We start from the raw sequence: 23,112 nt of genomic DNA on the forward strand, positions 1-23,112 counted from the left end.
TTACCTTCCACTGGATTTGCCCAAGGAATCTATCTTTTCACAGATTAAATATGTCTTCAGTGTTTTTAAGGCACCCTGCTAGTGCAGTGATTAAAGTGCCTGGCTGCTAACTGAAAGGTCAGTGGTTTGAACCCACCAGTGCTCCATAGGAGAAATGTGGCAGCCTGCTTCCTCAAGGATTTATAGCCTTGGAATCCTTGTGGGGCAGGTCTACTCTGTTCTTACAGAGTTGCTATGAGTCAGAATTGACTTGATGGTAATGGGTTTAATTTTCTTGGTTTTTGACATTTTTACATTTATCTCGTATCTTAAGTGTTTGTTTCTTTCTAAAGTTTGAGAGAGAAATCACTTATTTTCTAGAGATTGGAAAGTTTTAACATTCTAGATGGTATCCTTCAAACCTACAATAAATTTTTTCTTTAGCAGTGCTAAAATTTCATCTTTTTTTTTTTTTTTTACCAGCAAAGCCACTGTGTACAAAAAACACTTGATTGTGTCATTACCAGGGTAAACCAAGACCTGTAGTTGATGTTCCCCACTGAATTAACTCTACCACTCAGACAATGACTCCATGTCCATATGTAGTAGGTCCAGCACAAAAACACTTTAATCAGCATCGGTCACAACACTCTTCTCCTATTACCTCAGAATAGTGACTCACGGAATAACTGACTGTGACTACATATGTCATCATTATTTTTAGTGAGTATTCAAATGTGAAAATGCATTTTGTTCCCAATGGAAACACAGTATTTTGTTTTTTCAAACTGTGGATGAATACAAACTAGTGGTCCAAGGAAAGATCCATGAATAGGTCCAAGATTGCAACTAACATTACAAATCAAAACAATAAAATAATTTCGTTTGTTTTAATACTTCAGTAATCAAGGGAGAGTCTAATACAGAAGTGCTTAACTTTACAGAACATGATTGTCTGACATAAAAAATATCCTCCGCCTGACATCACCAGAACATGTTATATCATCTCCTTCATGGTTTCCAGGGTGATGCACTCTATACCTGTCTTATCTGACTTGGGCGGGGAACACGGAGGCAAAGCTCTTTTCTCTGTGTGATGCTCATGATTTGTCAAGTTGCCAGTTTTTATGGTAACCCAGAGATTTGTCCTAAGAGCTTCTGCCAAGCCCCCTTCACATCCTTACTCCTCAGACTATAAATCATGGGGTTCAGCATGGGTGTTAAAATGGCGTAGAAGAGCGAAATCACCTTCTCCTGGAGAGCTGAGGGGCTAGAGTGAGGCTGAATGTAAGTGAAAATGGCCATTCCGTAGCACAGGGCAACCACTGTGAGATGAGAAGCACATGTGTGGAAGGCTCTCCTCCTTCCCTCTGTGGATTGGATCTTTAGGATTGTGGAGATAATCCAGAAGTAAGACAAGAGAACAAGACAGAATGGTGTCATCAGCAGGATGATGCTGGAAACCATGATTGCAACCTTATTGGAGGATGTGTCCATGCAAGCCAGCCTGACCACAGCTAGGATTTCACAAGATATGTGATCAATAAGCTTGTTTGAGCACATGGGAAGTTGAAAGGTGATGGCAGTATGCAAGAGAGAGTTGATGGAGCCACTGACCCAGGATGAGACCGCCAGCCTAGTGCACAGCCTTCCATGCATGATGGCTGAGTATCTCAAGGGGTCACACACAGCCACATAGCGGTCATATGCCATCACGGCCAGTAGAATAAACTCAATCCCGCCCAAGGTCAGGGAGAAAAATAGCTGGACTGCACAGCTCAGGTAGGTGATTACTTTATGTTCCGTAAGAAAATGCACCAATAGCTGCGGGACTATGCTCGTGGCATAAGAGACATCCACAAGGGAGAGGTTGGTGAGGAAGAAATACATGGGTGTGTGGAGTCGGCTGTCCAGTTTTATCAGAAGAACAATGAGAAAGTTACCCAGCACTGTCACCAGGTACATGACCAAGAACAGGACAAAGAGTGACACCTGAGTGCCCCAGTCACTGGAGAGGCCGAGGAGAATAAATTCACTCACCCACGTCCGGTTATTTGTTCCCATTGAAAAAATGTGAGGATAATTCATCTGCAGAGAGAGTGAGAAATGACAGAAGCTGTGAATCAGAGAACTATCAGAAAGCATGTTATGTATGCCCAGCCAGTTTTTGCCCAGCGGTTCAGATTTTCATGAGGCCCAGATGATGGGCTTGATCCCACCGTGTGTTACATCTACTCTGCACCAAGAAGACAGGCCAGTGGCTTCATAAGGACCTGGTGTGGTCATCAGGGAGGCCCATTTGAAGTCTATAGATAATGCAGTGAAATTTTTGGAGCTATGCCTCTTCCCCAACTTACCTCATACTCTAGGGCTAAGAGATAAGAGAGAATGGCATGGCAGGTGTAAATGATAAACATTAAAAAAAAATGTCGTTAGAAAGTTAATGAACTCCCTTAAATATGCCAACTACTCCAAACATAAAGAAATGTGCAAATCGATTAAAAAAAAAATGGGAAGAGGCAGCTATACAGTAGAGATGATGTAGGTGTCTTGTAGAAAGAACTGGAGTCCAGGAATCTTGATTTAAATCCTGTTTTTATGATTTGTAGTATGTGTAACTTGGGTTGGAGACTTAAACTCTCATATAAGAAATGGGATTACATTACATAGTTTACAAGTACGTTTAAGCTTAAATGTAGATAACTTATGGGTAAAGTACTTTATAAATTGTACTAATAGTAATTACTGGAGTAGAACAGTATTAGTAGTAACATGACCTCTTTTCTAGAGTAGATAAAGCAGCAAATGTACCTTTCCTCATATCCCGTCCGCAAGTTCAGGCATTGAAAAAACAAAAAAAGATGTTAAGCTTTCTTTAAGGAGCCCTGGTGGCACAACATTTAAGTGCCTGGCCGCCAACAAAAGGGTTGGCTCAGTTTGAACTCACCCAGAGGCCCCAAGGGAGAAAGACCTGGCAGTCTGTTCCTGTAAAGATTAAAAAAGAAAAAAAAAGATTACAGCCTAGAAAACCCTATGGGGCAGTTCTACTCTGTCACGTGGGGTTGCTGAGTTGGAATCAACTCAATGGCATCTAACAGCAACAAGCTTTCGTTGATTTGAAGTCTTGGAGGTGGCTTGGGTTCTGTGATGCCCCTGGGAGGCCTTTGGTTTTTTGTATTTTGGGTTCTTTATTTTTATTTATTTATTTATTTTGAGAGGGAGGTCTCTTCAGCCTTTGATCGGAGGCAGTATAAAGTTGTTATTCTTTTTCTTTTTTCTCTTTTCAGCTGGCTGCTGTTAAGATTCTACTCTTTGGATATGGGCTAAGAAGAAAGAGAATAGGAAATGGCTGTTTAATCTTTCTAGAATAAAAGAAGGAAGAAAAGGCAAATGTTGGATGTTCCTTCCTCCTTATCCAGGGCAAGAGGACATTAATTTATGTTGATGTACATTCAGCTAGAGTTTCCCTTGTTAGTCTCTCTCTCTCAAAAGTGTGTTATTAAACAGAAGTAAAATACTAATTTTGGATACTAAACAGAAAGAACTTGCTTGTTTTACAGAAATTTGTAGGACTGACCCCTTAAGGCTTCATGTCTGCCTAGCGACTACATTTCCTTTTATTGCAGTAAACAAAAATAAGGGAAAGTAGGAGATAAAAGAGGCAGGCAGGGTTCAGGGCAGAAACAGAGGTTCTAATCTCATCCCAGAACTCAGACAGAGGTCAGGATGGGGTATCTGAGCTAAAGAATGAAGACTGCCTTCTCTTCTAGTCTCATTGCTGATGACGGACCAAACAAAATAACTCTTTCCAGGAATGCCATTGCATATATGGCTCAAATAGTTACAGCTATTTCTTATACGTCTCTTTCCTAACGTCCACTTCAATATCTAATCTCCTTTTCAAGTTTCTCCTTTTCTGTTCCATTGTGATAGTTCCACCACCACTCCTCACTTTCTAACTTTTAACCTAGATCATCCTGAGAAAACATCTACCTGCCCCAAAGCAGAAGTTCAGATTCTGAGGCATCAGAAAATGCTCCATGAAAACATCTGTTAACCTTTGTTGAATATACAGCAGGCGTACATCAGAAAGTAGAAGTGTCTTTCCAATACCTTGACAAACATCTAAGAAGGGTCATCTTTGCTAGATATAAGGACTTTAAGTGTGAATATTCCCTAGGGAAACTGACAATAAAAAAAAAAATAGTTAAGTTAAATACATTTTTAATGCTAAATTCTCAGTGGTTTTTTCATGTTTATTGAAAACATCTGTATTTTGGAATCTTTGATGTTAGACATCACCCAACTCGTCTGTTATGATTTTCTTAAGCTCTTACCAGTTGATCCATCAAATGGGAGTCTATCCATGCCCAGCGTTGTACAGCTTTGCAGGGTGCCCGAGAGAGAAGGATGTAACTCAAGTAACAATATGATGTCTCCATATAGAGTTCCCTTGTATTCCTTTACAAGGTCCTCACCATATTTCTTCTCTGCTAGTAATGAGAAGGCCTTGAAGAATCCATGGGCAGTACTCATCAGGAAAAAGGTAGGAATCCTGACACACAGATAAAATTAAAAAACCAACACAACGTTTCTCTCTGATGTTGCCACACAGTCAGAATCTTCACTTTCAGGTCTCTCAACTTCTGATGTTTTTCTTAACACAGTTTATCAACTTTTAATATTTCCTATTTCTTCAGAATTAGCATTAGAATTTCCATTGCTACTTTATGGACCAACAGTCCAATATTTGATTTGTCTTTGCACGGAAGGAAGTATTCAGGGTTTGATACTTGGGTCCTGTTTCCATTTGCAACAGTAAGTGCCACATTCTATTATCCTACCCCAGTAAATCTATTCCACATTTAAGAACTGTCTAACAGTTTTCACTTCTATTGCCTAACAACAACAACAAATTATTCTCTACCATTTTCCCCACATTAGGAAAAGAGAAGTAGTAAATTGGGAGAATTTGGAGGTATGCACACATTGTCACATTCCTCTGTGTCTCACATTTCAAAACTACATTGTATTTCAAAATAATAATCTTTGCACAATTCAACAATGATACCAATTCAATGAGTGCATGGTTGGACAAAGTCTTAGATCAGCCTCAAAAATTCAACCCCAACCAGGGGGAAGCTCAAGGCTGAGGCCATTGCCCAAGTGTTCCACTATCCAGTACAGAGATGACACCCCACAGCCTTTGTCTCACCTGAATTTGTCTGTACATAATCTTTAATAACAGGCCATCCATCCTTAAGCACACTTGGCCTCCTTATTGGGGCTCTCAGCAATCTTAGCTGACAGAAGTGGAAATCTTAAATATGAAAGCAGAGCACAGAGGGAAGTCCTACAACCTGCTGATCTGTTTCTTTCATGAAACTATTTTCCTGCTTTAATAGTAATGAAAATCACTCAGACAAAATCACTCAGATCCATACCTCCACAGAGTCAGGCTGTCATAGACAAGGCACTTTCATTTAGAAAAGGATCCCTTTGATTCAAGGAGAAAGAGTTGGCTGACGTAGGCACTGAGAGCGTCACCATGAGCAGGGATATTTGCATCATCCGAATGTTTGGAGACAGAGCTCCAGAGCCACCTGAGTAGGTGACATCTCAAAGAAGGATTTGACATCCTGTAAGGACAATTACTTTTTCCTCTTTTGGGTCTTATTATCATCTTCTAGTCTGACTTTATTTACCTGACTCTTCTTGCATCTGAGTCCAATTATTTAGACCCAGTTTCTTCAGTATGAGAGGCCCTAAAATTCACTTTCCATCATATATTTCATCATGGTGTCATTCTGTAAACATCCTCCTTCTTTATATCTCTTGTCCCTTGTAGCTAAGACTAGGATGTTCTGCGGTATAATTCCCTCAGCCTGGCAACTCATCACAGTGCAATCCCTACACCCTCTTCTAGAAGAACCAATTCTGGAACGAAAATTAGAAGACCTAAATTCTAGCCCCAATTCACTCTTGTTGTCAAACTCATTTTGAACGAACCATTTAATTGTCTTACATCTCAATCTTTCTATTACTGGGAGGGAAGTCATAATATCTTGTGTACCTAACTTGTAGGGAAATAATTAAGATAAGATACTTTAAAGCAAATGACAATTATCTTTTCTGGAAATGTAATATACTAATATTTCCACCAACTGCTTCTTCCTTGTCTCCCCAAGAATTCATCCATAGTATTTTCATTGTTTAACAAAAGATATAATCTCTTTTCTTGGCTTGTCTTGTCTCTCTCTTGCTTACTCATTCTCTCATTCCCTCTCTTTCTATCTGCCAGTACTAAACTCTGAAATTGAGAAGTCTGTTGAACAAAATTGTACTCAAGCCTTAAGCTTATGCAGAGTTATTTTAATACATTTGCTATAGTCCTTAGAGGTAAGAAGACTTCATCAGTCATGTTTCCCATTCCTAATCCAAAATTCATAATGAGTCACGAAGCCCCCAAATCCACCCTCTGTTGACACCTCCACTACGAGCTCTCAAACATTAATTGGTGCCTGTCAGAAAGAACATGTTGCTTCAATCTTGGTTTAAGTTGATTTCTGAAGAGTGCTTCCCTCTAACAAAGTGGTGGGTGATTGAGATTAGTAATCCAGGATCCTTGGTCCCCCAGACTCAGAAACCCCCTAGGACTACCTCACGTTTTGAGGAGCGCTGCAGGAAGGAAGTTCACAGGAGACACAAGAATGAGTCAGAGCTAATCAAGTGTGCCAGCGGCTTCGCTGGCAACACAGGGCTGGCAGAGCCCCTTAGGAGTCTTACGCAAGTCTTAGTTGTTATCACCAGTCCCAACCCTCAAGGGCAGGGCCTTGGATGCTTCCCTTCTTCCCCTGGGGAAGGCTGTTTTCTCCCAGCACCTCCCCAACAACACTTCACTATAGCCTCAGGTCATTCTCAAGGTCAGAGAAGCCAGCTTCCTGAGGTTGGGGATGTTCTCCTGTAGCCCAACCCAAATTGTAGCCCTCAATGCCCCTGTTCTCATGAGCAGTGAATGAGCCTACATCCATTCCTGCTGAAGGACCCAACTGGCCCCTTTGGCTCCAGGGTACCCTTACCTGAGACATCTGCAATATATTGGGCTGCTGTGAGCATTGCACATACTGATGAACATGCTAGTGCATTTCTCATGGTAGTATTTGAGTTCCAAAAATAACAGCATCACATAGAAAGATGTAAAACACCAAATCTATAAAAAGTTGATAAAGGGAGTCTTACCAGCTACTGAAAAAAAGAAAGAAAGAAAGAAAGAAAAGGAACAAGGTCATACAAATCCTTAACACAGAAGGTGAAATCTCTACTCATTTTCAGCTTTTTTTTTTTTTAGATTCCACTTTTTTTTTTTTTTAATTTTGAGATAATTGTGAATTCACATTCAGTTGTAAGAAATAATACAGAGAAGTCCCTTGTACCTTTTTCCCTGTTTACCCCAAAGGTAACATCTTGTAAAACTATAGTACCATGTCACAAATAGGATATTGACATGGATGCAGCCATGATAGGCAACGTTTCCATCACCACAGGATCCCTCAGGTTGCCTCTCCTAACCACACCTACTTCTCTCTTGCCTCTATCTCTATCTGTTCTTCATTTCTGTGATTTTGGCATTTTCAGAATGATATATCAATGGAATCATATAGTAGAAAGCCATCTGGGATTGGTTTTTTTCATTCCGCATCATTCTTTGGAGATGTATCTCATTTGGTGAGTGCATCAATGGTTTGCCCCTTTCTACTGTTGAGGAGTAGCCTATGGTATAGATCTACCACTATTTGTTTAAACAATCACTTGTTGAGGCACATCTGATTTGTTTCTAGTTTTTTACTATTCTGAATAAAACTGCTGTAAGCATTTGTGTACAGGTTTTTGTGTGAGCAGAATCTTCACTTCTCTAGGAAAATAGCCCAGGAGTACAATTGGTGGATTTTGTGATAGTTGCATAATTAGTTTTTTAAGAAACAGCCAAATTGTTTTCCAAAGTGGCCGCAGCATTTTACATTCCAACCAGTAATGTATGCATTTGATCCAGTTTCTTTGCATGTTCACCATTTGGTATTGTGTCTATTTTGTTGTTGTTTTTAGCCATTCTGATACGTATGCGATATCTCATTATGGTTCGCTAAAGGTTAATGATGTTGAACATCTTTTCATGTGCTAATTTTCCATTTCTTTATCTTCTTTCGTTAAATGTCTCTTTGTGCCTTTTGTCCATGTTCTACTTAGTATGTTCGTTTTTTTATTTTTTTACTACTGGGTTTTGAGAGTCCTTTACATGTTCTAGTCCTTCATTGGATGTGTGGTTTGCAAATATTTTCTCCCAGCCGACCACTTCTATTTTCAATCTCTAGACAGAGTCTTTCACAACATAAAAGTTCTTAATCTTGATGAAGCCAAAATTATCATCTTTTCATTTTATAAACCATACTTTTTGTATCAACTCTAAGAACACATTGCCTAACTCTAGATCCCAAAGTTTTGCTTGTGTTTTGGTTTTTAATTTTATACTGTTACATTTTACATTTAAGTAAGCGATACATTTTTTGTATAAAGTATGAGACTTAGGCAGAGTTGTTTTTTTGGGCGTTTTTTTGGCCTATGTATGTCCAAATGCTCCAGCACCAGTTGTTCAAAAGGCTCTTTCCTCTATTAAATTGCTTCTGTACCATTTAAAAAAAAACAGTGGGGGATATTTGTGGGATTTACTTCTGCGTTATTTATTGTGTTCAGTTCATCTGTGTGTCTATCCCTTTACCAATATTAAATAGTCTTGATTATTGCAGATATATAATACATCTAAAAATAAGGTAAACTGATTCCTCACATTTTATTCTTTTTCAAAATTATTTTTAGCTATTCTACTTCCTTTGCCTTTCCATGTCAATTTTAAAAAATAATCTTGTCTATGTCTACAAAAAAAATTTTTCTGGGTTTTTATCAGTTCTCTGTCAGTTTGTTGTACTGTGGGAGCTTGCGTATTGCTGTGATGCTGGGATCTATGCCAACAGTATTCAAATATCAGCAGGGCCACCCATGGCAGACAGGTTTCAGCTGAGCTTTCAGACTAACACAGACTAGCAAAACGGACCTGAAAGTCTACTGAAAATAATTAACCAGTGAAAGTGGAAAATTGTCTGATACAGTGCTGGAAGATGAGCCCCTCAGGTTGGAAGGCACTCAAAATATGACTGGGGAAGAGCTGCCTCCTCATAGTAGAGTTGACCTTAATGATATGGATGGAGTCAAGCTTTCAGGACCTTCATTTGCTGATATGGCATGACTCAAAATGAGCAGAAACAGCTGCAAATATCCATTAATAATTGGATTTTTTTTTTTTTAATCTTATAGGTTGAGTCCTGCCTCATTAACATAACTGCTACTAATACCATCATAGAGATAGGATTTACAACACATAGAAAAATCACATCTGATGACAAAATGGTGGACAATCATACAACACTGGGAATCATGACTTAGACAAATTGATACACATATTTTTGGCAGACACAATTCAATTCATGACAACTGTCATATCAAAAGTCATTCAGACACATTGTTTTAAGATTAGGAATCTACCAAAATCCTTTATTTATCTGTACATGTATCAAATAAACAGAATGACAAGCCAAGATTTTTGATTAACAAAAAGACAAGACTATTTATAGATGCTCTAATGTTACACACATTAATTTAATTTAAGTGTTCTTAACCATGGTGAGTAATTTTCTGAAAGGCCTGTGGAGATTAAATGTTAAATTTCACGCAAGAAAACAATTAATCTTTGAAACTAAAATTTCCCCAACAGGCTTCTTTTACAGACAAACTTTGAGGATATTTTTATGGTTATTAAATACTGAACCAGATTTTATTCTCAAATATTTTTCAGTGTTTCACTTTACAAAGCAAGTTTCTTCTTAATGGAAATCTTAGGCTGGGTTCTCTAGAGAAGCAAAACGAGTAAAGCATATAAATATACAAGTAGAAAGATTTATATTAAGGAAAAAACTCACACAATTGTACAGGTTGGAACATCCCAAGTCCGTGGATCAGGATAGAGGCTTCTTCTGATTCACGTAGCAGCAGAGGCTGGCAAAACCAAGATCAGCATGTCAGTGAGCAGGGCTCTTTCTCACATACTGTGAAGGCTGATAAATTCCAAGATTGTCAGACAAGACCACAAGGCTTCTCCTGACTCACGTAGCTGCAGGGGCTGCAAACCCAAAATCAGCAGGTCAGAGAGCAGGACTCTGGCTCACAGGCTGTGAAAATCTGAAGCCCAAGATTGGCAGGTAAGCTGCTAGCTCAAGTTCCAAGAACTGCAGGTCAGATGAACAGAAGGTGGCTGCAGGTTCCAGAGCAAGCCAAAAACCTTGGCAAGGAGAGCCGGAAAGAAGTAGGCAGTGGAGGGTGGAGGTATGAAGGCTGAAGGGGCACTGACCCACCACAGGCCCTGCCCCCATGGGTACCACTCATCAGATTCCATCATGGGGGTGATCACAAACAAATTTCAACAGGGAAGTGATCACAACATTATACAACTGCCAAAACACTGAGAATCATGGCCCAGCCAAGTTGACACACAACCTTAACCATCATAATGGCTTTGTTGTTTAGAATTTCATCTTATTTTGCTGTTGCATTAACAGTGCTTTCCTCCCTTGTATTGGTCCAGAATGTCCTTCACACACACAAAAAAAATGCCGTTGTGTTGATTTTGACTCATAGTGACCCTATAGGACAGAGTAGAATTGCCCCATAGGGTTTCCAAGGCTGTAAATCTTTACAGAAGTAGGCTGCCACATGGTTCTCCCACAGAGCGCCTGATAGGCTCAAACCATCAACCTTTGCATTAGGATCTGAGCACTTAACCACTGTACTAACAGGGCTTTTGTCTTTCACAAGCAGCTACTAATTAGGAACTCCTGCAGTCTCAGGCGTCCCAAGTAATTTAATTTACTGGCACTGACTGAGGAAATATCCTGAAAAGAATAAACCAAAAATAAAAACCAATTGCCACTGAAGTAGCTCTGACTCATGGCAACCCCATGTGTATCAGAGTAGAACTGTGCTCCATAGGGTTTTCAACTGTTGATTTTTCAGAAGGAAATCACCATACCTTTCTTCCGAGGCACCTCTGGGTGACCTTGAACCTCTAATCTTTCAGTTAGGAGTCTAGCACTTAACCATTTATGCCACCCAAGCAGCCTCTGAAAAGGATAAGCCTATAAAAGGAAAAGGAGGAAAACAGGAATTTAACAGGCGGTGTATGAGGGACATAATTGTCCGTTTCTACATACCTAATTCTCACTCTCAACATTTTCCCCTCCTGAGAAATAAGAATTTCAATAACCCTTTTGGTGAAAGACTCAAGCTGAAGAGATGGCTGAGGGCAAAGGAATCGTGGGGTGGGAGGTGGATATAGTCACAAACACCGTGTCCCCATGACCAGCTGCAGAAAGGAGGATATAGCCTCTGCACGTATTTTTCCCCTTGGCATGCTGTGTATATTTGCCTTTCTAACTACTTTTCTTCTTCTTTCATCTCCCTTCCGCTACCATTTAATGTAGGGTGTGCCCGTGGAGGTTCACTTTGAAGGTTACTCTGTACTTCGCAGAATATCCAGACAGGATGTTGACATTCTAGAGAAGGAATGGGCTCCATCCAGGAATTCCAGTCTTGGAGGTGAAAGCCTGAACTGATGAGTCTTACAAACTTTTGAGAAGAGAGAGAGTGCGTTCTGTGTGCGCTGTGTCAAATGAGTGTTCCAAGAGGGGAGGCTTGTTAAAATGAGAAGAAGGAAATACGTTGATTTGGGGTAGCCAAAGTTGTAGACAGTAAACGATGTCTGTCATGATTATTTTTCCACCAAGCATCTGAATCTTCTCCGGGTGGGGTCTTCTCTCTTAGTGGAGGCTAACGTGTTCTCACACTCCCTTGCAGCAGAGTGCTAACTTGTGACCCAAGCTGTGTCACTCAGGGGCTTTGCTGTCAGAATTTGGAGCAAGCACTAGCGGTTCAGAGATGGAGAAACTGCCCAGAATGGAAGGTGGTGAGACTGGCACTAGCGACAGCAACAAGCCCAGTTTCCAGAATCAGGGGCAATACAGTTCTAGCAACGTCTGGTACTCCATGGTGTCGGCAGTGCAGGCTGCTGTTTGTGGTACCAGTTCTGCACAATAATTTTTGAACATTATCTTGACTCTGTGAACTCCATGCCTGGGTCTAAGAGACTGTGTGAGCTATTCAGTTGTTGTGACTAGCTGCTGTCAAGTGGCCCCAACTCATGGCGACCATTCACAATGAAACAAAGCACTGCCCAGTCCCCCACCATACCCATGATCCATGTGGATCAGACCATTGTGCTCCCTTGGGTTTTCTTTGGCTGACTTTTGGAAGTAGATTCCAGGCCTCTCTTCTCAGTCTGTCTTACTCTAGAAGATCCCCTGAAACCTGCTCAGCATCACAGTAACACAAATTTCTACTGACAGATAAGTGGTAGCTACACATGAGGCGCATTGGCCCGGAATCAAACCCAAGTCCTCCCCATGGAAGACGAGAATTCTGCCACTGAATCACCACTGCCATAAGCTATTCAGTAACCCTTAATAAATGTGTTTTCTGCTTAAATTAGTCAAAGTTTGCTTCTGTTGCTCACAGAGTGAACACAGGCAATGGCATGTGGAAACTTGGTAAATAACAGGAAGGGTAAAACGAGTGATTTTTTTTTTCTTCTTTCCACTTTTTTGTTTAACTGTCATAATAAAAGAAGGAAAATTAGGTTTTCTTTTTAGTTTGTTCATCTGATTTTTCTGTTAAAAGCTTGGCCCAGGCAGTAGCCACAGGGAAAAGACCCTCAAAGAATGATTGGGAAGATTAATCTCAGAAGCTTTAAGACATCAATCTCACTCACTCCCCTACTGCTTTCTGATTTGTACCAGGCGGTAGCTTTGTCCTGTAAAGGGTGACTCATTGCAGATAATCAGGATGAAGACTTCAAGGCTGCCTGTTACTGATCGCCTCTCTGGACAGTTTTCAAAGCTGCCTGCTGGCTAGCCTTCTGTCCCTGCCAGAGTCAATTTTCCCAGCTTAAGCATTTAGAGCTAATTAAAAGGACATTTGATTTGCTTTTCTAGCTACCTGTATTTGCTGAGGAAATTCTTAGTATTTCCTTCTCTCCAAATCCCTTCAATCTCTTTGCCCTACCCTCCTGAAACCCAGAGGAAAGTTCTTAGGTTGGTCATGACATGCCATTCCTAAAAACATGAAAACACCCATGAATGGTTCTTTCCAGTCCTAAAGGCCTTTGGGTTTTCTTTCTACTTCTTTTCCAGAGAAGTGACAGGCAACGTCTTTCCTTTTGTCATACATATGTTTCTGACTACATTGATCTCGTGGAAGTTCCCTGATATTTAAGATCAATACTTTTCAAAAGCCTCTAGAATTAGTAGCCAATGACTTTTGAAAACTGTAACAGTATTTCTGTGAGCTATCTACCTAAAAGTTTGGATCTTTCCAATAATAAAACATTTTAACACAATATTTAAACACTATTTTACAATTGTTATTGTTGTTATTGTTAGCTGCCATAGAGTTGGCCCCCAACTCACAGTGATCCATGCACAATGGGATTGGATGGTCACGATCCACAGGATCTCATTGGCTGATCTTTTTTTTTGGATGTAGATTTCCAGGCTTTTTTTGCTAATCCATCTTAGTCTGGAAGCTCCATTCAAACCTGTTCAACATCATAGTAACATGCAAGCCTCCACTGCCAGATGAGTTGTGGCTGTGTATAAGGTACACTTGCAAAGAATCCGACCCGGGTCTCCCACATGAAAGGCAAGAATTCTACCACTGAGCCATTACTGTCCTCTAGTAGAGACATGGAAGCTATAAAAAAGAACCAAATCTAAGTTCTAGGGATGGAAACTACAATTACTGATAGAAAAACATGACTGAATGGGATTAATGGCAGATTACATATTGCAGAAGAAAAGATTATTGAACTTGACGTAACAATAGAATCTATCCAAAATGAAACACATAGAGAAAAAGTCTCCAAAAAAATTAACAAAGCATCTATGAAATGTGAGACAATACTAAACAGCTTGGTGAACATGTAATTGGAGAAATATTTGGAGTAATAATAGCAAAAAAAATTTCCAAATTTGATGGAAACTATAAATCCACAGATATAGGAAGCCTGAGGAACCCCAAGTACAAGAAGCATGAAGAAAACTACACCAAGATATTTCATAACTAAATTGCTCAAAACCAATGACAAAGAAAAAACCTTAAAAGCAGTCAGAGAAAAAATATACATTACATAGAAAGGAACAAAATAAGGATGACAGCTGATAGATTTACCGTCAGAAACAATGTAAGCTAGAAGATTGTGAAGCAATATCTTTTAAGTTGGGCATGGGCAGAAGGGAAGAATTACAAAGACATGAGGAAGCTTTTGAGGGTAATAGATTTGTTCATGATCTCAATTGTGGTAACGGTTTACTTTGGTACATACCAATGTCAAAACATATCAAATTGTACACTTCAAATACATGTAATTAATTGTGTAGATCAGTTATACCTTAATAAATCTGTTAAAAAGTGTTATTGTTGTCAGGTACCGTCAGGTCCGTTCTGACCCATGTGACTCTATGTACAACAAATAGAAACACTGCTTGGTCCTGCCCCATCCTCACAATCATTGTTATGCTTGAGCCCATTGTTGCAGCCACTGTGTCAATCCATCTCATTAAAAAATAAATGTATGAAAATCGAGTTTGGTTTCATCAATAATTAAAGTAATAGAAATTAAAATAACAATGAAATTTCTGCTTATGTTTCATCTGCTCGAATATATGATTTTGATCTTAATGATTAAGTCTTCCTGTTATTGTTGTTAGGTGCCAACCAGTTGGTTCCGACTCATAGCAACGCTATGTACAACGGAAGGAAACACTGCCCTGTCCTGTGCCACCCTCACAATCATTGTTATGCTTGAGTCTATTGGTGCATTGTCCATGCATCTGTCAGTTTGTCATACTGTGGGGGCTTGCGTGTTGCTGTGATGCTGAAAGTTACGCTACCGGTATTCAAATACCAGCAAGGTCAACCATGGTAGACGGGTTTCAGCTGAGCTTTCAGACTAAGACAGACTAGCAAGAAGGACCCAGTGGTCTACTTCTGAAAAGAATTAGCCGGTGAAAACCTTATGAATAGCAGTGGAACATTGTCTTATATAGTGGTGGAAGACGAGCCTCTCATGTTGGAAGGCACTCAAAATACGACTGGGGAAGTGCTGCCTCCTCAAAGCAGAGTCAACCTTAATGGCATGGGTGGAGTCAAGCTTTCTGGACCTTCATTTGCTGATGTGGCACGACTCAAAATGAGAAGACACAGCTGCAAATATCCATTAACGATTGGAGCCTGGAATGCATGAAGTATGAATCTAGGAAAATTGGAAATCTTCAAAAATGTAATAGAACGCATTAGGCATTAGTGAGCTGAAACGGACTGGTATTGGTCATTTTGAATCAGGCAATCATATGGTCTACTCTGCTGGGAATGACAACTTGAAGACACATGTTCATCGTAAAAAAGGACATTTCGAGATCTATCCTCAAGTACAACGCTATCAGTGGTAGGATAATATCCATACACCTACAAGGAAGGCCAGTTAATTATTATTCTAATTATTATATAATTATTCAAATTTATGAACCAACCACTAAGGCCAAAGATGAAGAAATTGAAGATTTTTACCAAGTTCTGCAGTCTGATATTGATTGAACATGCAATCAGGGTGCATTGATAATTACTGGTGATTGGAATGGGAAAGTTGGAAACAAAGAAGAAGGATTAGTAGTTAGAAAATATGGCCTTGGTGATAGAAATGATGCTGGAGACCACATGATTGAATTTTGCAAGACCAACAACTTCTTCATTGCAAATACCTTCTTTTTTACCAACATAAACGGTGACTATACACATAAAAAAAAAAAAAAAAATAGACCTTGCCAAATGGAATACATAGGAATCAAATCGACTACATCTGTGGAAAGAGAGGATGGAAAAGCTCAGTATCATCAGTCAGACCATCAGTTGCTCATATGCAAGTTCAAGTTGAAGCTCAAGAAAATTAGAACAAGTCCACAAGAGCCAAAGTACGACCTTGAGTATAGCCCACCTGAATTTAGAGACCATCTCAAGAATAGATTTTACGTGCTGAACACTAATGACTGAAGACCAGACGAGTTGTGGAAGCCTTTATATTCTAGTAAAAATGGCACTCAACTCAAGAGACTTATGGTCAAATGAACAACTTGGAAGTCTCAGAACTTTTAAATATTGATCTTATTTGAACCATTAATTCCACTTCTGATAATCTAAACGAAGAAAGTAATCTCAAATATGGAAAATATTTAATCCAGAATAATTTTAATGCAGTATTATATATAATAGTAAAAAAAAAAAAAAAAAGCAGGGGGAACAGAAGTTAAATAGCCCATGTATTAGTCAGGATAATTAACTGTACGCTATTCTGTGAAAATAACATAATGGTGGCTGGCATAACAAAAGTTTATTTCTCTCTCTGTTTTAGTTACCTGTTGTTGTTAGGTGCCGTCAAGTCAGCTCCAACTCATATTGACCTTATGTACAACAGAACAAAACACTGCCCAGTCCTGTGCCATCCTTACAATCGTTGTTATATTTGAGCCCATCGTTGCAGCCACTGTGCCAATCCATCTCATTGAGGGTCTTCCTCTTTTTTGCTGACCCTCTGCTCTACCAAGCATGATGTCCCTCTCTAGGGAATGGTCCCTCCTGATAACATGTCCCATAGTATGTGAGACCAAGTCTCGCCATCCTTGCTTCTAAGGAGTATTTTGGCTGTTCTTCTTTCAAGACAGATTTGTTCATTCTTCTGGCAGTCCATGGTATATTCAATATTCTTCACCAACACCATAATTCAAAGGCATCGATTCTTCTTCAGTCTTCCTTATTCATTGTCCAGCTCTTGTGTGCATATGAGACGATTGAAAACATTGTGGCTTGGATCAGGTGCACATTAGTCCTCAAAGCGACATCCTTGCTTTTTAACACTTTAAAGAGGCCTGTTGCAGCAGGTTTGCCCAATGCAATGCGTCATTTGATTTGACTGTTGCTTCCATGAGCATTGATTATGGATCCAAGCAAAACGAAATCCTTGGCAACTTCGGTCTCTTCTCCATTTACAGAATTGTTGCTTATCGATCCAGTTGTAAGCATTTTTGTTTGCTTTATGTTGAGGTGTAATCCACACTGAAGGCTGTAGTCCTTGATCTTCATCATTGGTCATCTGAAAAAAAGAAAAAAAAAATCTCTTGCCCTCAAGTTGATTCCAACTCATGTCGACCCTATAGGACAGAGTAGAACTGCACCACAGGGTTTTTAAGGAGAAGCTTGTGGATTCGAACTGCCAAGCTTTTGGTTAGCTCTTAACCACACCATGCCACCAGGGCTCCATTAGTCATCTAGTGCTGCTATAACAGAAACACCGCAAGTAGGTGGCTTAATGAACAGAAATGTATTTTCTCATAGTTTAGGAGGCATTCATGGCACCAGCTTAGAGGACGGATTTCTCTCTCCGTAGGATCTGTGGTAAGATCCTTGTTTCTTCATCTTCTATCTTCCCCCTATCTGTCCCCCTATCTTGCTTCTGTGCCTAATCTGATTGGTTTAAGACACACCCTACACTGATATGGCCTCATTAAAGCAACAAAAAAACCTCTATTTCCAAGTGAATTATATTCACAGGTATAGAGGTTCTTACTCCAACACATATTTTTTTGGGGGGGGGTTGGGGGGAGGGCATAATTCAACCCATAACACTTCCCAGAAAGTTAGATATAGGTCAAGGTGTCCTTTTCCATTTGGGTCCCAGACTCCTGCTATCTGTGGTGTTGCTTTCTCGATATGTGGAATTTATAGCACTACGGCAGAGGATGAGACTATGATAAATTCGTGTCTTTAACTGCTTCTGACCAGGAGGTTTCCACATCCTACTCACAGTCCATTGGCCAAAACTAGTCACATTTCCCACAACTTGCGCAAATGGGAGGCTTATAGTGTCGCTATGAGTTGGAATCCACTCAACCGCCGTAGGTTTGGTTCCAACTTCCTGTGAATCTATAATTATTTCAAAATAAAATATTGTAAGAATTATTGAGTGATTAAATTAATTAAGCACAGTTGCAACTATGTTAAAAAAAAAAAAAGACATTCAAAAAGAAAAAAATGATTGATAATGTTACCAGTAGCTTTCTTTGGAATTTGGAATGATGGGAGATTTATTTTTCTACCTTTCTGTTTAAATTCATAATGAAAAACAACATCAACAAAACTTTAGGCTTTAATTTTTGCTTTGTTTCTTTATTCTTCCTTTAGATATTCTTTCAGTGTCCTATCACAGACAGGAGGCCTTCAAGGAACCCTTGACATGTAAAGGTGGCAGTCGCACTCACTCCCAGGCCCCCAGGCTGAGCCCCCAACTTGGGCCAAGCCCTAAGCACATCCTGATAACAGAGAGAGCAATGAGGGCCATGGGGGAGGCGTCTTAAGCAGGCTCCAGGTGGCCTATCTAACCTGCTTGCTTGACTTCTGCGCCCACAAGGGTTGGCATTTGAAGCTCAGGAGACCCTAGTGGCGCAATGGTTAAGCACTCGGCTGCTAGCCAAAAGGGATTTGGAACCCACCCAGCGGCTCCAGGGAGAAAACACCTGGCTATGTGTGTGCTCCCTTAAAAATTACAGCCTAGGAAACCATATGGTGCTGTTTTACTCCCTTTTTTTACAGGGTGGCTGTGAGTCAGATTTGACTGGAGGGCACACAATAACAAACGTTTTAAAACGGCCCATTGGTGACGAAGTTGAGAAACAATAGCTGTGTTCATCACTTCTGGAGGCAAGCAGTGCAAGTGACCTTCTGCGGCCCCTCCCCTCAAATAAACGGGTTTGAATTGTCTTCTTATAAAAGGTCTTGTGCACTCCATTTTAATGCAAGTTGTTTTTTTATTAAAGATGTACCTAGGACTCACAGGTTTAACTTGTCCTTTGAAATGGCTGTGTTATTTTATAGAAAAATGTATCGTCATGCATCTACCGTTCTCTTGTTCAGAAATAGTCTGACGGGTTTATTTTTCAACAAATTGCACCGCGGCACTCGCGGCTGGGCACTGGGGTCAGACTGACCCGCCAAGGCGATGTGGCCTGACCAATGGGGGAGGAGGCTGGCCATGGGGGCGGAGACTGACGGGGCGGGGCGATGGCTGAACCGGCAGGGCGGAGACTGACCAATGGGGGCGGGGGCTGACCGGGACAGGGCGGAGACTGACCACCCGGGGCGGAGACGGACGGAGAGGGGGACAATGGCTGACCGGGGCGGGGCGGAGACTGACCAACGGGGGCGGAGACTGACGGGGGCTGGTGGGGGCAGACACTGACCAGGGCGAGGTGAGACTGACCCGGGCGGGACCCAGCAAGCCCCGGCCCAGGCTGCAAATCCGCCCCGGGGACCGCTCCTCCCCCGCCCCTCCCCGCGCTCCCCGCCCGTCCCCTCCCTCCCGGGCGCCCGCACCTCAGCTAAGGAGCCGCTGGAGCTGGAATCCGCACTTCTTGGTCGGGTCCTTCCCACCCAGCCCGCCTGCAGGAGCAGCAAGCAGAGGGTGAGTGGGCTCGGGGTGGGCTCCGGGCCGCCGGGGTCCGCGGTGACGCAGACCATACAAGGGAGGGGTCCCGGGCGGGGGGCACTGTGCATTTTCGGGGGCTGTGCGTTCGTTCAGTGTCAGCGAGGGGTTGGCTCTGCAGCGGGGCAGGCGGGGGCGACACAGGCCACAGCGGGGGAGGGTATCCCGGGGGTCGTGAGGGGAAGGTGTCGGGGGGGGTCGTGAGGGGAAGGTGTCCCGGGCGGGGTCGTGAGGGGAAGGTGTCGGGGGGGGATCGTGAGGGGAGGACGTCCTGGAAGGGGGGATCGTGAGGGGAAGGTGTGGGGGGGGGTCGTGAGGAGAAGGTGTCGGGGTGGGGTCGTGAGGGGAAGGTGTGGGGGGGTCGTGAGGGGAGGACGTCCTGGAGGGAGGGATCGTGAGGGGAAGGTGTCGGGGGTGGGGTGGGATCGTGAGGGGAAGGTGTCCCGGGGGGGTCGTGAGGGGAAGGTGTGGGGGGGATGGTGAGGGGAAGGTGTCGGGGGGGGGTGGTCGTGAGGGGAGGAAGTCCTGGAGGGCGGGGTCGTGAGGAGAAGGTGTCGGGTGGGATCGTGAGGGGAAGGTGTCAGGGTGGGGTCGTGAGGGGAAGGTGTGGGGGGGGTCGTGAGGGGAGAGCGTCCTGGAGGGGGGAATCCTGAGGGGAAGGTGTCCGGGAGGTGGACCGCGAGGGGAAGGTGTCCGGGTGGGGTCGTGAGGGGAAGGCGTCAGGGGGGTCGTGAGGGGAGGGCGTCCCGGAGGGGGGTCGTGAGGGGAAAGTGTCGGGGGTGGGAGTGGGATCCTGAGGGGAAGGTGTCCGGGGGGACCGTGAGAGGAAGATGTCCTGGGGGGGATCGTGCAGGCCTAGGGGCCTGGGCGGCCGTGAGTCCGCGTCGTGTCGGGAGGGCTGGGCTGGATCGGGCCTCTCCCGGCGCCCCGAGGACGAGCACTGCGGAGAGACCTCCGTGCTTCGAAGTCCGGGATCCTTTCCGACGTTTATCTGCAGCTGGGCCTGGGTCTCATTCTCGCCTCATTGTTCTCCCCGTGCTTGTCGTCAGGAAAGGATGATCCCTTTTTCCTGTGATTTGGGTTCTGCAGGGAGCCATTAAGATGGGAGCTGAAGGGACCGCAGAGGCGCCGTCTTCACCTCCCGGGCTGAACCGGAGGTGAAAGTCCTCGCCTACGCGAAGGGCCCGGGCCCCCGGCTCCGAGGAAGGGTGGGAGGGAGGTTATCCTGGTGGTGACAGGGTGCAGGGACTCCGCAGACGTTAGCGGGGAATAAAGAGAGCGCATAGGTGCTGGGCTTTGCAGTTATTTGTTGAAATACAGAGCTGGCCTCGGAGTTGGCTCAATCTGCACGGAGGATAAGGCCTGAAATATAGGAGAAAAAGACCTTTAGGTAATTAGGGAAACTTCTGGGATGAAGTGCGGATCTTATCAGACAGAAAGGACGGACTATCTGCCCCGCTGACGATCCATCTGTCCATTCATACTTTGATCTTCCAGACTACTTACTTGTCGATTACATTTTAATTCTTTGTTTTCTTTTTTGCCTTGATGTGATTTTTTAAAAATATTTTGAACCATGCATACAAAATAGTATATAAAACATCTAAGACCGGTTTAAAGAATAATGAAATGAATGCCTGGCCATCTCTTAGGTCAAAAAATAAGATGTTACAGGACTTTAAAAGCCCCAAGTGTATCAACTCATTTGTACTCTCCTCCTATCCTCAGAGAAGTGGGGAGTGTAAAGATTTCTGTATTAATCGTTCCCTTATTTTTCTTTATAGTGTTACCATTCATGTATGTATTCCAAAGCAATATATGTGTGGGTTAGTTTTCCCTATTTTTAAATTTTGTATCAGTGGCTTTGTACTGTACATATTCTTAAGTTTTTGAGATTCACCGTTATTGATGCTTCCTTACTTTTCACGGCTTATTGTTTGAAAATACTATAGTTTATTTATCTTTAACTGCTGATGGACATTTGGGTTGTTCTAGTTTGGAGGGCAAAGATGTCACCTTGAAGACTAAGGTGCGCCTGACCCAAGCCATGGTATTTTCAATCGTATCATATGCATGTGAAAGCTGGACAATGAATAAGGAAGACCAAAGAAGAATTGACGCCTTTGAATTGTGGTGTTGGCAAAGAATGTTGAATATACCATGGACTACCAAAAGAATGAACAAATCTGTCTTGGAAGAAGTACAACCAGAATGCTCCTTAGAAGCAAGGATGGCGAGACTGCATCTTACATACTTTGGACATGTTGTCAGGAGGGATCAGGCCCTGGAGAAGGACATCATGCTTGGCAGAGTACAGGGTCAGCGGAAAAGAGAAAGACCCTCAACGAGGTAGACTGACACAGTGGCTGCAACAATAAACTCAAGCATAACAACGATTGTGAGGATGGCTCAGGACTGGGCAGTGTTTCATTCTGTTGTGCATAGCGTCGCTATCCGTCGGAACCAACTCAACAGCACCTAACAACAACAACAACAAAGTTTGGGAATAACACCATGATAAATGGAGAAAATACTGAAGTTGTCAAGGATTTCATTTTACTTGGATCCCCAATCAATGCCCATGGAAGCAGCAGTCAAGAAATCAAACAATGTATTGCATTGGGCAAATCTACTGCAAAAGACCTCTTTAAAGTGTTAAAAAAGTGAAGATGTCACTTTGAGGACTAAAATGGACCTAAGCCATGGTGTTTTCAATCGCCTCATATGCACGTGAGAGCTGGACAATGAATAAGGAAGACCAAAAGAGAAGAATGATGTCTTTGAATTTTGATGTTGTCGAAGAATATTGAATATACCATGAATTGCCAGAAGAACAAACGAATCTGTCTTGGAAGAAGTCAAGCCAGAGAGCTTCTTAGAAGCAAGGATGATGAGAATTCATTTCCTGTACTTTGGACGTGTTATCAGGAGGAACCAGTCCCTCCTGGAGAAGGACAGCATGCTTATTAAAGTAGAGGGTCAGCAAAAAAGAGGAGGATCCTCAACAAGATGGATTGATACAGTGACTGCAACAGTGGGCTCAAGCATAACAACAGTTGTGAGGGTGGCCCAGAACAGGGCAGTGTTTCATTCTGTTGTACATAATGAGTTAGACCCGACTCACGGCACCTAACAACAACTACTAGTTTGGGAGATGTGTTAGTTATCTATTGCTGGGTAACAAATCACCCCAGTACTTAGCGGCTTAAAACAAACAAACGAATCATTTATTATCTCAGCTTCTGTGAATGAGGAACCTGAGATCAGCTTACCTGGGTGCCTCTGGTCCAAGGTCCCTCACAGACTATAATCAATGTATTGGTTGGGTCTCTAGTCATCTCTGGAATCCCTGGGTGATTCAGGTGGTGAACCCACTTGACTGCTAACAG

The 23,112-nt window shown here is 42.3% G+C and overlaps 2 protein-coding genes across 2 annotated transcripts in view; one reads left to right on the top strand and one right to left on the bottom strand.

Moving 5' to 3' along the window:
• Positions 1-817: 817 nt before the first annotated feature.
• LOC100667442 (olfactory receptor-like protein OLF3) lies at positions 818-2,198 on the bottom strand. Its single transcript, XM_010600124.3, has one exon. It carries the CDS (start codon positions 2,122-2,124, stop codon positions 1,105-1,107), a length of 1,020 nt encoding a protein of 339 aa, XP_010598426.2. The 5' UTR covers positions 2,125-2,198; the 3' UTR covers positions 818-1,104.
• Positions 2,199-19,592: 17,394 nt separating this feature from the next.
• Positions 19,593-23,112, top strand: part of TCAF1 (TRPM8 channel associated factor 1) — a 57,798-nt gene continuing 54,278 nt past the window's right edge. Inside the window, exon 1 of the mRNA XM_064289604.1 lies at positions 19,593-19,702. The gene's annotated coding sequence lies outside the window, so the exon portion shown is untranslated. The remainder of the gene's footprint in view (positions 19,703-23,112) is intronic.

The sequence above is a fragment of the Loxodonta africana genome, chromosome 8 (genome assembly GCF_030014295.1).
Source record: "Loxodonta africana isolate mLoxAfr1 chromosome 8, mLoxAfr1.hap2, whole genome shotgun sequence".
In the NCBI taxonomy this organism is placed as follows: domain Eukaryota; kingdom Metazoa; phylum Chordata; class Mammalia; order Proboscidea; family Elephantidae; genus Loxodonta; species Loxodonta africana.

Coding starts and splice junctions, on each gene's coding strand:
- LOC100667442 (XM_010600124.3), bottom strand. CDS start 2,124: ATGCTTTCTGATAGTTCTCTGATTCACAGCTTCTGTCATTTCTCACTC.